Source organism: Mizuhopecten yessoensis, unplaced genomic scaffold, assembly GCF_002113885.1.
Source record: "Mizuhopecten yessoensis strain PY_sf001 unplaced genomic scaffold, ASM211388v2 scaffold6459, whole genome shotgun sequence".
Taxonomy (NCBI): domain Eukaryota; kingdom Metazoa; phylum Mollusca; class Bivalvia; order Pectinida; family Pectinidae; genus Mizuhopecten; species Mizuhopecten yessoensis.
The window spans coordinates 165,948-182,530 of NW_018406560.1; the positions used below are offsets into that span (position 1 = coordinate 165,948).

At 39.0% G+C, this 16,583-nt stretch overlaps 1 protein-coding gene across 1 annotated transcript in view; it reads left to right on the top strand.

Moving 5' to 3' along the window:
- LOC110452190 (hormonally up-regulated neu tumor-associated kinase-like) overlaps positions 1-16,583 on the top strand; it is a 96,665-nt gene that overhangs the window by 15,188 nt on the left and 64,894 nt on the right. Inside the window, exon 2 of the mRNA XM_021500560.1 lies at positions 8,507-8,635. Within this exon, the coding sequence (XP_021356235.1) occupies positions 8,507-8,635 (129 nt within the window). The remainder of the gene's footprint in view (positions 1-8,506; positions 8,636-16,583) is intronic.

A 16,583-nucleotide genomic window follows, 5' to 3' on the forward strand; every position in this document is an offset into this window, starting at 1 on the left:
CACTATCTGAGTTGTAGGGAGATCCACAACACCATCTGAGGTGTAGGGAGATCCACAACACTATCTGAGGTACAGGGAGATCCACAACCCTATCTGAGGTGTAGGGAGATCCACAATACTATCTGAGGTGTAGGGAGATCCACAACACTATCTTAGGTGTAGGGAGATCCACAACACTATCTAAGGTGTAGGGACATCCACAACACTATCTGAGGTGTAGGAAGATCCACATCACTACCTGAGGTGTAGGGAGATCCACAACACTATCTGAGGTGTAGGGAGATCCACAACACTATCTTAGGTGTAGGGAGATACACAATGCTATCTGAGGTGTAGGGTGATCCACAACACTATCTTACTTGTAGGGAGATCCACAACACTATCTGAGGTGTCGGAAGATCAACAACACCATCTGAGGTGTAGGGAGATCCACAACACTATCTGAGGTGTAGGGAGATCCACAACACTATCTTAGTTGTAGGGAGATCCACAATACTATCTGAGGTGTAGAGTGATCCACAACACTATCTTAGTTGTAGGGAGATACACAATACTATCTTAGTTGTTGGGAGGGGGACAACACTATCTGAGGTGTAGGAAGATCCACAACACTACCTGGGGTGTAGGGAGATCGACAACACTATCTGAGGTGTATGGAGATCCACAACACTATCTTAGGTGTAGGGAGATACACAATACTATCTTAGCTGTTGGGAGATCCACAATACTATCTTAGTTGTAGGGAGATACACAATACTATCTTAGTTGTTGGGAGATCCACAATACTATCTTAGTTGTAGGGAGATACACAATACTATCTTAGTTGTTGGGAGATCCACAATACTATCTGAGGTGTAGGGTGATCCACAACACTATCTTAGTTGTAGGGAGATCCACAACACTATCTGAGGTGTATGGAGATCCACAACACTATCTTAGTTGTTGGGAGATCCACAATACTATCTGAGGTGTAGGGTGATCCACAACACTATCTTAGTTGTAGGGAGATCCACAACACTATCTGAGGTGTAGGGAGATCCACAACACTATCTGAGGTGTAGGGAGATCCACAACACTATCTGAGGTGTAGGGAGATCCACAACACTATCTGAGGTGTAGGGAGATCCACAACACTATCTGAGGTGTAGGGAGATCCACAACACTATCTGAGGTGTAGGGAGATCCACAACACTATCTGAGGTGTAGGGAGATCCACAACACTATCTGAGGTGTAGGGAGATCCACAACACTATCTGAGGTGTAGGGAGATCCACAACACTATCTGAGGTGTAGGGAGATCCACAACACTATCTGAGGTGTAGGGAGATCCACAACACTATCTGAGGTGTAGGGAGATCCACAACACTATCTGAGGTGTAGGGAGATCCACAACACTATCTGAGGTGTAGGGAGATCCACAACACTATCTGAGGTGTAGGGAGATCCACAACACTATCTGAGGTGTAGGGAGATCCACAACACTATCTGAGGTGTAGGGAGATCCACAACACTATCTGAGGTGTAGGGAGATCCACAACACTATCTGAGGTGTAGGGAGATCCACAACACTATCTGAGGTGTAGGGAGATCCACAACACTATCTGAGGTGTAGGGAGATCCACAACACTATCTGAGGTGTAGGGAGATCCACAACACTATCTGAGGTGTAGGGAGATCCACAACACTATCTGAGGTGTAGGGAGATCCACAACACTATCTGAGGTGTAGGGAGATCCACAACACTATCTAAGGTGTAGGGAGATCCACAACACCATCTGAGGTGTAGGGAGATCCACAACACTATCTAAGGTGTAGGGAGATCCACAACACTATCTGAGGTGTAGGGTGATCCACAACACCCTCCGAGGTGTAGGGAGATACACAACACTATCTAAGGTGTAGGAATGTCCACACCACTATCTGAGGTACAGGGAGATACACACAACACTATCTGAGGTGTAGGATGGTCCACACAACACTGTCCGAGGTGTAGAGAGAAGTAACTGGTTAACTCATTTACCCCTGAAGACACATTTGAACTCGTCCAATACAAAGGTTGGAATAGTTCATTATGAAATATCAGGGGTGAATGAGTTATCTGGCTAACCATTGACAACAGGGGCTGCTGTGGCCAAGTGGTGAAGGCATTTGACATTCTGTTTCCACTAACCCTCCACCACTGGGTTGTGGGTTCGAGACCTACGTGGGGCAGTTGCCAGGTACTGACCGTAGGTCATTGGTTTTTCTCTGGGAACTCCGGCTTTCCTCCACCACCAAAACCTGGCACGTCCTTAAATGACATAGCTGTTAAAAGGACTTAAAGCACAAACAAACCAAGTCATTGCCAACCCTTATAAAAAGTGTTGTTTTTTGATCATTTGTTTATGAAGAAGACTTTAGAGGACCTGGTTTGATGTTGCTCATGTGAAGTTGCATGTTGCTTATCCTTTTGTTTTGGCGTCTTTATTTTGTTGTTCATTGTTTCTTTTATTATTATTTGTTTAATATTCACTTATGGCATTGATGGTAGTTTAGATAATTTGACAAATCTGAAATTCCAAATGGCTTTACTTATTTTGTATTTTGAAAGCATAATGGTAAAATGGGCCAGTAGTAAAGGCTTGTTCTGTTGGATGTGCGTAGTGATTGCTGTAAGTCCGACATCTGTTGAGCTGGAAGGCGACTAGAATTATGGTAGGGAGAAAGTATCAGTGCTTTTCTATAGAAGTTAATTTGGTTATGAGATAAATCAATAGTGCCATTACTCGCCATCCTGCGATTGTTACATTTATTTGATAAAGCATACCAATTGGGGAAATGTTCTTAGTAAATTCGTTACGGACACATAGTTGTTTCCGGGCCTGTAAGCTAACATACAGATGAGAGTCTTTAGCCCAGGCTGTGTATCCTAATGTCATTTACTATATATGAGCCACAGCAAATATATGTATCACAGGTACTTATATACTCAACAACTGTATACCACCCAAAGTACTCACAACACATTCTCATAACAAATACTCATTCACTCACCAAACTACCCTTAACACCACTTAATTAATACCAATTTACTCACTTAACATCAGAAATTATATGACGACCTCACCAACTCATTTACTCAGACATTATAATTTACCCACCAGACAAACTCATTTACTCATCAGACACTCATTTACTCAGACATTATAATTTACCCACCAAACAAACTCATTTACCCACCAGACAAACTCATTTACCCACCAGACAAACTCATTTACTCAGACATTATAACTTACCCACAAGACAAACTCATTTACTCATCAGACTAACTAATTTACCCACCAGACAAACTCATTTACCGACCAGACAAACTCATTTACTCGCCAGACATTATTATTTACCCACCAGACAAACTCATTTACCCACCAGACAAACTCATTTACCCACCAGACAAACTCATTTACTCAGACATTATAACTTACCCACCAGACAAACTCATTTACTCATCAGACTAACTAATTTACCCACCAGACAAACTCATTTACCCACCAGACAAACTCATTTACTCGCCAGACATTATTATTTACCCACCAGACAAACTCATTTACCCACCAGACAAACTCATTTACCCACCAGACAAACTCATTTACTCAGACATTATAACTTACCCACCAGACAAACTCATTTACTCATCAGACTAACTAATTTACCCACCAGACAAACTCATTTACCCACCAGACAAACTCATTTACTCGCCAGACATTATTATTTACCCACCAGACAAACTCATTTACCCACCAGACAAACTCATTTACCCACCAGACAAACTCATTTACTCAGACATTATAACTTACCCACCAGACAAACTCATTTACTCATCAGACTAACTAATTTACCCACCAGACAAACTCATTTACCCACCAGACAAACTCATTTACTCGCCAGACATTATTATTTACCCACCAAACAAACTCATTTACCCACCAGACAAACTCATTTACCCACCAGACAAACTCATTTACTCAGACATTATAACTTACCCACAAGACAAACTCATTTACTCATCAGACTAACTAATTTACCCACCAGACAAACTCATTTACCGACCAGACAAACTCATTTACTCGCCAGACATTATTATTTACCCACCAGACAAACTCATTTACTCACAAAACATTCTTATTTACCCACCAGACAAACACATTTACACGCCAGACATTATTATTTACCCATCAGACAAACTCATTTACTCACCACATATACTCATTTATTCACCACATCTCTTACTCACAAGAGATAATACTCACACACTATACATACTCATATACTATACCTCAAGTGCTAATTGACTCATTTAACATATTCAAATACTCATACTTTAGGCATATAATGGTATTCAACAGAGAAAGCTAGAGATTAGTCTCTTTAGGCATCGTAATGGTATTTTACAGAGAAAGCTAGATACGAGTCTCATTAGGCATCATAATAGTGTTCAACAGGAAAAGTTATAGACGAGTCTCATTAGGCATCATAATAGTGTTCAACAGGGAAAGTTAGAGACAAGTCTCTTTGGGCATCTTTATAGTGTTCAACAGAGAAAGCTAGAGACAGGTCACTTTAGGCATCATAATAGTGTTCAACAGAGAAAGTTAGAGACGAGTCTCTTTGGGCATCTTTATAGTGTTCAACAGAGAAAGCTACAGACAGGTCACTTTAGGCATCATAATAGTGTTCAACAGAGAAAGCTAGAGACAGGTCACTTTAGGCATCATAATAGTGTTCAACAGAGAAAGCTAGAGACGAGTCTCTTTAGGCATCTTTATAGTGTTCAACAGAGAAAGCTACAGACAGGTCACTTTAGGCATCATAATAGTGTTCAACAGAGAAAGTTAGAGACGAGTCTCTTTAGGCATCTTTATAGTGTTCAACAGAGAAAGCTACAGACAGGTCACTTTAGGCATCATAATAGTGTTCAACAGAGAAAGTTAGAGACAAGTCTCTTTAGGCATCTTTATAGTGTTCAACAGAGAAAGCTACAGACAGGTCACTTTAGGCATCATAATAGTGTTCAACAGAGAAAGTTAGAGATGAGTCTCTTTAGGCATCATAATAGTGTTCAACAGAGAAAGCTAGAGACAGGTCACTTTAGGCATCATAATAGTGTTCAACAGAGAAAGCTAGAGACAGGTCACTTTAGGCATCATAATAGTGTTCAACAGAGAAAGCTAGAGACAGGTCACTTTAGGCATCATAATAGTGTTCAACAGAGAAAGCTAGAGACAGGTCACTTTAGGCATCATAATAGTGTTCAACAGAGAAAGCTAGAGACAGGTCACTTTAGGCATCATAATAGTGTTCAACAGAGAAAGCTAGAGACAGGTCACTTTAGGCATCATAATAGTGTTCAACAGAGAAAGCTAGAGACAGGTCACTTTAGGCATCATAATAGTGTTCAACAGAGAAAGCTAGAGACAGGTCACTTTAGGCATCATAATAGTGTTCAACAGAGAAAGCTAGAGACAGGTCACTTTAGGCATCATAATAGTGTTCAACAGAGAAAGCTAGAGACAGGTCACTTTAGGCATCATAATAGTGTTCAACAGAGAAAGCTAGAGACAGGTCACTTTAGGCATCATAATAGTGTTCAACAGAGAAAGCTAGAGACAGGTCACTTTAGGCATCATAATAGTGTTCAACAGAGAAAGCTAGAGACAGGTCACTTTAGGCATCATAATAGTGTTCAACAGAGAAAGCTAGAGACAGGTCACTTTAGGCATCATAATAGTGTTCAACAGAGAAAGCTAGAGACAGGTCACTTTAGGCATCATAATAGTGTTCAACAGAGAAAGCTAGAGACAGGTCACTTTAGGCATCATAATAGTGTTCAACAGAGAAAGCTAGAGACAGGTCACTTTAGGCATCATAATAGTGTTCAACAGAGAAAGCTAGAGACAGGTCACTTTAGGCATCATAATAGTGTTCAACAGAGAAAGCTAGAGACAGGTCACTTTAGGCATCATAATAGTGTTCAACAGAGAAAGCTAGAGACGAGTCTCTTTAGGCATTGTAATGGTGTTCAACAGAGTAAGCTAGAGATGAGTCTCTTTTGGCATCATAATAATGTTCAACAGAGAAAAGTGTGTGTGAGTCAGTGTGATTGTGAACATCAAAGAAGGGACTAGATGTCCCATCATTCAAACTTGAGGAGTTGAATTCCTGCTTATTCTACAAGAAATTTTGCAGCAGGTGGAATAGAAACCAGGGGGTTTGTAAGAATTGGGTGGAGATGTTCTAACTGAATGTTTTCAGGTGTCTTTATTCAGATGAAGGAAGTTAGTTGAATGACAGTAAATTGGATGAGCCAGGCTGGAATGACTAGGGTTTTTATAGATAGATTTGTTGGGGGTGAAGATCGTATCCTAGTGCACAGTAATGTTACAGTTCTACCTCCCGCTTAATATCACTTGTTTACCGTGTAACGACGAGTAATAGCTACCCAATGGAAGCTGTAACAAGACTGTCGGATTAATAATGCATACTTTTTATTACTCTGTTGAAGTAGATATAGCAAATTCAATCATCCATGGCGAGTTTGACACATTTATCTGGAGCCTGCTACTACACACCATAAACATTGAGGGATAATGAGAGGTTCCATCATAGTTGATAATGCCAACAACTTTTCTCCGCTGACATCAACCCTGTTTGAACAAATTTACCTGAAAATAGTCCGAGTGTGACAAATAATTGAGTATTGATTGACGCAAGGCGGATAGAGGCGAATGTACATACTACCGTAACCGCTTTGTACCGATTCCCTAGAGTCATTGATTCTGTTTCTCATGTCACAAGTGGCTGGTACTGGATGGATGGAATAGAAGAATAGAATATTTGTGTCATGAATAAAGAATGAAATTTGGACATTCCACGTTATTAACGGACATACTTCTCGTAACAAATACATTTATCTTAGTCTCGAAGCTGTCCTACATTTAAACCTGCCTTTACATATTATGCTGTAGAGATATCATTACAAAAATAAAAAGATTTAACTGTTATTTGATTCTCATTTTTCAGTTTGCCATTTTATTGATAGAAACTTTTAGGCCTTTCAATACAATTTCATTTTGTTATCAAACGAATTTATGAGTCTAAATCCAAATTGTTTCAGTTTTGATTTTTTTGGGAAAATTTATCTACTCAATTTGTTTAAAACATTTTTAATGTCTTGTAGTGTATAACCATTCCAGTGTTTTTGTAGATGTCTGAAATCTTCTGTTACTGGTTGGAATATGAAGAAGCCTCGAACACAGATATGTGTGTGGATTAAAAGTTCACTATTACATCAGACTCCCTATGATACTATTATTGATTGTTTACCAGAATTAATTTGTTTGAAAATTTTTCATGTTTGAATCTCTCAAAAAACTTCTTACCACAAATTCTGTATGGATAACCATGTTTAACAGTGCGTTTGTCCTGAACACAGTGCAACAAAACAACCACAGGTCCAGTGATTTGTAAACCGATTTACATGATAACAGAATACGCTCTGTTTTTATACAGATATTGATATTATACAGGGTTTCTTTTACAGGTTTACATATTTTATGAGATTTGGTTTATACAGATTATACAGGGCCTGGTCTATACAGGTTTACAGTGTCTGGTTTATACAGGTTTACAGATTATACAGGGTCTGGTTTAAACAAATGTACATATTATACAGGGTCTGGTTTATACAGGGTTACAGGGTCTGGTTGATACAGGTTTACATATTATACAGGGTCTGGTTTATACAGGTTTACAGGGTCTGATTTATACAGGTTTACAGATTATACAGGGTCTGGTTTATACAGGTTTATTATAAGGGTCTGGGTCATAGAAGTTTACATATTATACAGGGTTTGGTTTATTCAGGTTTACAGATTATACAAGATCTTGTTTTTACTGGTTTATAGATTACATACATAATTTCTTTTTACACAGCCACTGATATTACAGAGTTTTGTTATTTTGAATTCATGATAAACTCTCCTCAAATATAAAGTTGTTGTGAAACACAAATATGCGATTGGATGACAGACGACTGTAGCATCTGACAATACAATCCCTGCTCTTACTTGTGTGTAAATACTCAGGATGATGTGTTGATAGTTGCTGGATATGCAATTACCTGTTTTACAATCATTACAGGTGTTTTAATGAGATGATGACAAATCACATCTTAAAGCTATCTTAAACATAACACCTTGATTCTTATATACCTGTTTGTACAGCTGAGACATTTCTGATGACTTAATCGATTAGAATTGTACTTATATAGGTGAAATTTTAATCATTAAGGTGAATTAATTAACATCTTATTATTATAAATATTTGATTAAAACAAAGCTGAAATACCTGTTTATTTTCCTTTCCATTAGAAGGAGTTTAATCACAGGGGTTTGACTACCAGCCGTTTGTTATCTTTAACGTAATAAATTGATGCCTGTTTTATTTACTGTTACTCCACTTTTTGTTTCAGGTGGCTATTAAGATAATAGATACAAGGAAAATAAAGGAGGAATATGTACGTCAGAACCTACATCGCGAGGCTCGTATCCTTGGCCAACTCCGCCATCCTAACATTGTTCGACTGTACGAGACACTTAAGGTAGGTTCGCGAATGAAATGCATGTCTCCATATCCAAACCTACATTACCTCATAACATTATCTATCTCTTAATTAATCCTTTCACCACCGTAGACCATAATGGACTAATCCAGATCAATGCATGGGAGAGTCTACTAAAGTTACATAGGGGTGAAAGGGTTGAAATAGGGGCCTCAGTGGCCAAGTTTGACATTCTGCTACCACTAGCCCTCCACCACCACTCGGTCACGGAATCGAGACCTACGTGGGGCAGTCGCCAGGTACTGACCGTAGGTCTGTGGTTTTTCTCCGGGAACTCCAGCTTTCCTCCACCACCAAAATGTGGCACGTCCTCGAATGACCATATCTGTAAATAGGACGTAAAACACAAACAAACCAAACCAAAACCTTAAAAAGAAACTAGGACTGGCTCCAGGATTCTGATGTTGTATTGGACCTAGACAGGATGTTCACCTGGGAAGAGGATTGTTCGATGTCATTTATCATCAGTGTGAATCCGGCATACCTTTGTTTACCGAACAAGATACCACTAAAAATAATAGCATATTTACTGTAGAAGTAGAAATTATTTCACTGTTCATATGCTCACATTTTTTGCGTTGAGTAAATTACCTGTAGAGAAAAATATCCACACACAATAGATGTAGATTAACCATTGGTAATTGTATCTATGTTAGCACATTCAAATGACCTTTGACCTGTCACATTTCTATACAGGTACTTCCCTGTAGGTAGATAAAACAAAAGCAAACACGGACAATTCGATTAAGTGACAGTTTAAGATTTTCTTTTTCACACAAATCGCTGAAATATTTAAACCAAGTTAACTAACACCTGGTGTCAAATTTCTGCTTAAATAAAGTTTGAGCCAAATACTGGTTCAGTCCCTAGTCCTGGTGTTGTCATCATGTCTCGTTGAAAGAACCTCTTCAAAATCTGATGACATCAGTTCTAAACACTTTAAAACGAATTCAGCTATACCACTTCAGGGGAAAAACAGCATTCTCGTTGCTTTTAGCTTTGTAGGAGTTCAGTACTTTGATCTTTTTGCTCTACCTTACTTTTCCCTGCACCTCTCCCCTATACAGCATGTGCTTCAGCCTTGGTCAGCCTTGGTCAGCATTGTGAACATAACTGGTAATTAAATCGCCTGATAGAATGTCAGTCGAAGATGGTTTCTGGTTTAAATCACGGACTGATGTGTTCTTCCCATCACACAGGCATGCAGTAGATTGTTTCAGGACAAAACTGTGACGATAGTGCTATAGACGAGTTCCTCATGATTTTCATAAAAAAAAATCAAAGAATTTACATCTTTTTAATAATGAAATGTTGTCAAAAATTAGCAGGACACCATCGTCAATTAAACAGAAAATATACAGATTGGATGTTGTCTTGGAACAGAAAACACCCATCCAGTTCAGATCAAGCCGGAAAGTCTGAACAGACGCTGTAATTGGAAAAAAAGCTAATGTAATGTTTTTGAACGGTAGATTGTGTGTTTTTTATGCATGTGTTGTACTTTATCTTGTCTATACAAACCTACCTAATATAACTAAGAGTAAAATGACCTTTGGCCTCTGTTTGAGGTCATTATCATCAGGATATTCTAACTGTAGTTTTAGAGATTGATTGTTAAATCCAGTGGTGAAGGGTTTATTATCATTGATTCAAACATCACCTGAAGACATTGCATCGTGACGTAGACAGTTGAGCCCTAAGAGGCACTCCTGGAGGGAATTATTTGCACTCGGTCCTCCTTCATCATTTTATCAGTCTGTCAACCATATATATATATACTCTCTGGTCCCCCAATGACTGATGGTTGGTTATCATGTTTATATTAATTAGTTAATTAATTTTCTAATTGTATAAAGACAAGGTTTACTGAGTGACCTTTACAATATGAAAATTAACTAATAAGAGATAGATTAACGTGATAGTCAACTACCATGAGTTTTTGAGTCCTTTTTTCTCTCATAACATTCAAATTATGTTTATCAAACCTTATCTTTCTCTTTAGAGAGCAATTTTCTTTTTCCCAATTGGGAAAACAGTTGCCATTATTTATGATGTCACCATAGAAGATGATGTCATAACACATTATTACTTGACATCATAATTACAAGATTTACTGAATGAAATAATTTCAAGGGTGTTATCCACTAGTGGGTAAGCAAAAATGTTTACCAACTCCTAGAAGGCTTATCCATGGGACTGGAGTGAGGAAATGTAGGCCGTTTTCGTTTAACAGTTGAACCGGTCGGACCACAGTTGTTCGTTTATTAAATAAGGTCGGACCTAGTAATCTGATGCTGCCTTCAGGCGAGCCTTGATAAGACCTTGCAAGGCCTACATAAACATTTGCAGGTCCGCCAGGATTTATACTCAAAATCGTTACATTAAAAAACGGACAAACCGGTTGTTCCGCACAAACGAACAGGCCTCTATATTGGTTGTGGGAGAAATAGAGTTACGGACCTTTTAGTGCCGAGTCAGTTCAGAGGTGAGGGACCATGGATTACTTTATATTGGTTGTGGAAGGAACAGAGTTACGGACCTTTTAGTGCCGAGTGAGAGGTGAGGGACCATGGATTACTTGTAATACTCCTCCTTCCATTTAAGTTTCAATATTAAAAACCAATGCAAAGAGATCAGACAACAGTTTTGTAATTATCCTGCTGATGCAAAAGGAACAAAGGAGTTGCCAACAGGTGGAACCAGCGACCTGATCCTTCCAGTCTGCCACTCTACCAATTCAGCTGAAGGGAAATTACCTGTAGGGCAAAGGTAGAGGGTGATCATGATAATATATGCAACAATGAAAACCAGCCTTATGAAACCCTCCCAATGTCCGATTAGTTAACAATCTGGCCTTCTACGCAGGCAGCCGGGGTTCGATGCCCAAAGTCGCCATATGCATGGACTATTCAAAGAAAGTGATTTTCTTCTGCCCCCACAACTCCAAAAACCAAGGTTGAATATCAAATGGTCTTGGGTGGATGTTGCAGTATCTGTGGTGAAGCATTCAAGTGAGGACTGGCACTATAAAAAAGATGTCGTTGGAAGCACAGTCCAAATAAAAACCTAATACAAAATATTTCCTCCACACACGAAGGCATACACACATAGGGAGATAAACATGTAAGCCAGGTGGCAAAGGACTAGAAGGTTAGCGCCTGATAAAGCAGAATGATAGACCTAGTGCATCTTAATAGTTTCAGAGCTAGTACATCTCTGTAGTAACAGACTTAGTGCATCTAGATAGTTACAGAGTTAGTACATCCCCATAGTTATAGAGCTAGTATATCTCCATAGTTACAGAGCTAGTATATCTCCATAGTTACAGAGCTAGTACATCCCCATAGATACAGAGCTAGTATATCTCCATAGTAACAGAATTAGTTTAGCTCCATAGTGACTGAGTTAGTGCATCTCCATATTGACAGAGTTAGTATATTTTCATAGTTGTAGAATTAGTTTAGCTCCATCGTGATTGATTTAGTACATCTTCATAGTGACAAAGTAATTGCATCTCCATGGTGTTAGATTTAGTACATCTTCATTGAAGCAGTTAGTGCATATCCATAGTGACAGACAGTACATCTCCGTAGTAACAGTACTAGTTTAGCTCCATAGTGACAGAGTTAGTGTAGTTCTATAGTGACAGAGTTAGTGTAGTTCCATAGTGTCAGAGTTAGTGTAGTTCTATAGTGACAGAGTAAGTGTAGTTCTATAGTGACAGAGTTAGTGTAGTTATATAGTGCCAGAGTTAGTGTAGTTCTATAGTGACAGAGTAAGTGTAGTTCTATAGTGACAGAGTTAGTGTAGTTCTATAGAGACAGAGTTAGTGTAGTTCTATAGTGACAGAGTAAGTGTAGTTCTATAGTGACAGAGTTAGTGTAGTTATATAGTGCCAGAGTTAGTGTAGTTCTATAGTGACAGAGTAAGTGTAGTTCTATAGTGACAGAGTTAGTGTAGTTCTACAGTGACAGAGTTAGTGTAGTTCCATAGTGACCGAGTTAGTGTAGTTCTATAGTGACAGAGTTAGTGTAGTTATATAGTGCCAGAGTTAGTGTAGTTCTATAGTGACAGAGTAAGTGTAGTTCTATAGTGACAGAGTTAGTGTAGATCTATAGTGACAGAGTTAGTGTAGTTCTATAGTGATTGAGTTAGTGTAGTTCTATAGTGACAGAGTTAGGGTAGTTCCATAGTGACAGAGTTAGTGTAGTTCCATAGTGTCAGAGTTAGTGTAGTTCTATAGTGACAGAGTAAGTGTAGTTCTATAGTGACAGAGTTAGTGTAGTTATATAGTGCCAGAGTTAGTGTAGTTCTATAGTGACAGAGTTGGTGTAGTTCTATGGTGACAGAGTTAGTGTAGTTCCATAGTGACAGAGTAAGTTTAGTTCAGAGGCAGCGCAGTCTATAGTGACAAAAGCAGCACAGTCTATAGTGACAGAGGCAGTGCAGTCTATAGTGTTAGTGTAGTTCCATAGTGACAGAGTTAGTGTAGTTCCATAGTGATAGAGTTAGTATGTCTCCATCGTGACTGATTTAGTACATCTTCATAGTGACAAAGTAATTGCATCTCCATGGTGTTAGAATTAGTGCATCTTCATTGAAGCAGTTAGTGCATATCCATAGTGACAGACAGTACATCTCCGGAACAGGACTAATTTAGCTCCATAGTGACAGAGTTAGTGTAGTTCTATAGAGACAGAGTTAGTGTAGTTCTATAGTGACAGAGTAAGTGTAGTTCTATAGTGACAGAGTTAGTGTAGTTCTATAGTGATTGAGTTAGTGTAGTTCTATAGTGACAGAGTTAGTGTAGTTATATAGTGCCAGAGTTAGTGTAGTTCTATAGTGACAGAGTAAGTGTAGTTCTATAGTGACAGAGTTAGTGTAGATCTATAGTGACAGAGTTAGTGTAGTTCTATAGAGACAGAGTTAGTGTAGTTCTATAGTGACAGAGATAGTGTAGTTCCATAGTGACAGAGTTAGTGTAGTTCCATAGTGTCAGAGTTAGTGTAGTTCTATAGTGACAGAGTAAGTGTAGTTCTATAGTGACAGAGTTAGTGTAGTTATATAGTGACAGAGTTAGTGTAGTTCTATAGTGACAGAGTAAGTGTAGTTCTATAGTGACAGAGTTAGTGTAGTTCCATAGTGACAGAGTAAGTGTAGTTCAGAGGCAGCGCAGTCTATAGTGACAAAAGCAGCACAGTCTATAGTGACAGAGGCAGCGCAGTCTATAGTGACAGAGGCAGGGCAGTCTATAGTGACAGAGGCAGAACAGTCTATAGTGACAGAGACAGCGCAGTCTATAGTGACAAAAGCAGTGCAGTCTATAGTACCAGAGGCAGCGCAGTCTATAGTGACAGAGGCAGAACAGTCTATAGTGACAGAGACAGCGCAGTCTATAGTGACAGAGGCAGGGCAGTCTATAGTGACAGAGGCAGAACAGTTCCGTAGTGACAGAGACAGCGCAGCTCCATTGTAGAGCAGAATTTCGGTTAAATCTATTTATTTGCTTATTTATTGATTTTTGCGTTGATGGCAACAGCTGTAGGATAGTTGTAGGATATTTGAATATCAAAGTTTGGTTGCCATGGAGTGTGGTCTCACTTTTCAGTAATGCCAAAAATAGTCCTACATGAGGTATATCTGTATAGATCCACATGCTACAGTCTATGTCATATTTCCTTTGTAAAATAATCACACAAAGAGACTTTAAATGTCAAACTGGAACAGATACCTCTGTCATACAGCCATTATACAGCTATGTAGGATTTTATTTTTAGCTCACCTGGTCAAACGGACTGCTGTGGTGTGTCATTCATCCTCCGTCTGTCTATCAACTTTTCCTACTTATCCTGAATGGCTCAGTGGATTTTAACTTAATGTGGCCAGGAACATCCTTGTATAAAACAGAGGATGTGGCCCCCCTAGGGGCAGAGGGGTGGGACCCAATAAAGGAACTAGAGGTACATTTTTGAAAATCCTTCTTCTTCTGTACGAGTGGTGGGATTTCAGCTAAATTTGGTCCAGAGCATCCTTGGGCAATGGGAAATAAATTTTGTATGAATGAAGGGTGTGGCCCCCGTAGAGAAAGAGGAATGTGATCCAATTGGGGAACTTGAGATAAATATTCAAAAATCTTTCACCTTAAGTATGATTGGAGGGATTCTAACCAATTATTAAGGAGAGCATCTATGGGCAAAGTAGTCTCATTCAACCAGACTCTTGTTGGCAGCGCAAGCTATGCCGAACAGAGAGTCTGGTCAAACCCAGTGATATCGTTTTGTGAGGTCATAACGAAGCTTACCAGAATTCTGGTAAATTATTTCATTGGTCAAAGGTAGACACACCCTTTTCAACCTTTGAAGTCAGAATTTGAGTGGCACAAAATTGCATTAAATATTTCAATTCATTAAAAACTTACCTTTACAATCATTTCTGAAGTATCCGTATTTTCACTATTATCGAAAAAAAATGTAAGAAAATGCTTCAGATCTCAAGAGTGATTGCATGCATTTTCATTGGATATTTTACAATAATTCATGAAGCTAACAAGGCTATTGATACAAGTCAAGCCAGATTACCTGAGTGAGAACCTGTAGTGTTTTGAATGGTGAACAGGCAAAATCTCACCTGCTTTGCATGCTTTTTTCCAACCTCAGTCAGCCTTATTGGTTTTGTGCTCAGTTATGATTTATTCAGTGGAAATATATGGCATTATTCTTGAGATTTGACATTTTCTTACATTTTTCTCGATAATAGTGAATACACAGATACTTCAAGAATGCATGTACAGGTAAGTTTTTCCATTAATTTCATTTTTCATTGAAATGATTCAATGGCGTAGACATAACATCCGGAAAGGAAGGTAAAAACACTGCCCTCTGATGATGGTAATTTTAAAGTACTGTGTTTGACCAGGCTCTTGAATTACAAGTGATCAAGCGTCTGGTTGAACAAGATAATTTTGTATGAATGAAGGGTGTGTCCCCCCTCCTCCCCCTTGGGCAAAGGGACAGGGCCAACTAGGGGAAATTGAGGTAAATGGTAAAAAAACTTAAATGTGATTGCATAAATCCTTGGGCAAACGGGGGCTTACTTTTAGATCACCTGGCCCACAGGCCGTCCAGCATCAACATTTTTATTTAAACGACTTCTCAATAACCAAAGTGCATAGGGCGATGATATTTGGCTAGGGCCATGCTGGGATGGGATGAAGGGCTACCAAGTTTGTTCAAATGAAAGACCTTCACTCATGTTTAAGGTCACAGGGGTCAAATGTCTTAAAAAACCTAAAAATAACTTCTTCTGAATAACCAAAAGGACCAGAGTTATGATATGTGGCCAGTAGCATGCTGGAATGAAGGGCTAACAAGTGTTTTCAAATGAATGACCTTGACAAATATTCCAAGTCACAGGGGACAATTGTCATTAAAAAAGTGAAGGGATGGCAATAATGGAATCGAATGAAGGGTTATCAGATCATTTGAGGATGGCAGTGATGCAGACATGAAGGGGTGGTAATGGTACAGGCTTGGTTGTCTCTTGTGCCAATCATTTGTTGATGTAGTGATCTAGAGTGTATGGCATTGGGAGTAGCCAATTAATTTTTTGTGAATTTAAAACAAAAAGGGAATCAACTGATTACAAACCTTGCATTTATTGGAGAAAAATTCTACGTATTCAGTGTGAATTTCTTTGGTTGGAATTTGAACTTTGATGAATAGCCTTTGCTACCCCTGGTGATGTCCATGTGTCTCAGGCCTTCTTGAATAATAAAACTGTCTGAGATGAGTCTGTTGCCTTGACTACGGGAGACACAGCGCCATATGGAAAGGTTAGGCAGTGATGGTGCCATGTATTGCATTGTCAAGGAGGATCAGGATAAATACCGCCATCATGTTAGATCAAACTATGCAACAGGAACACACCG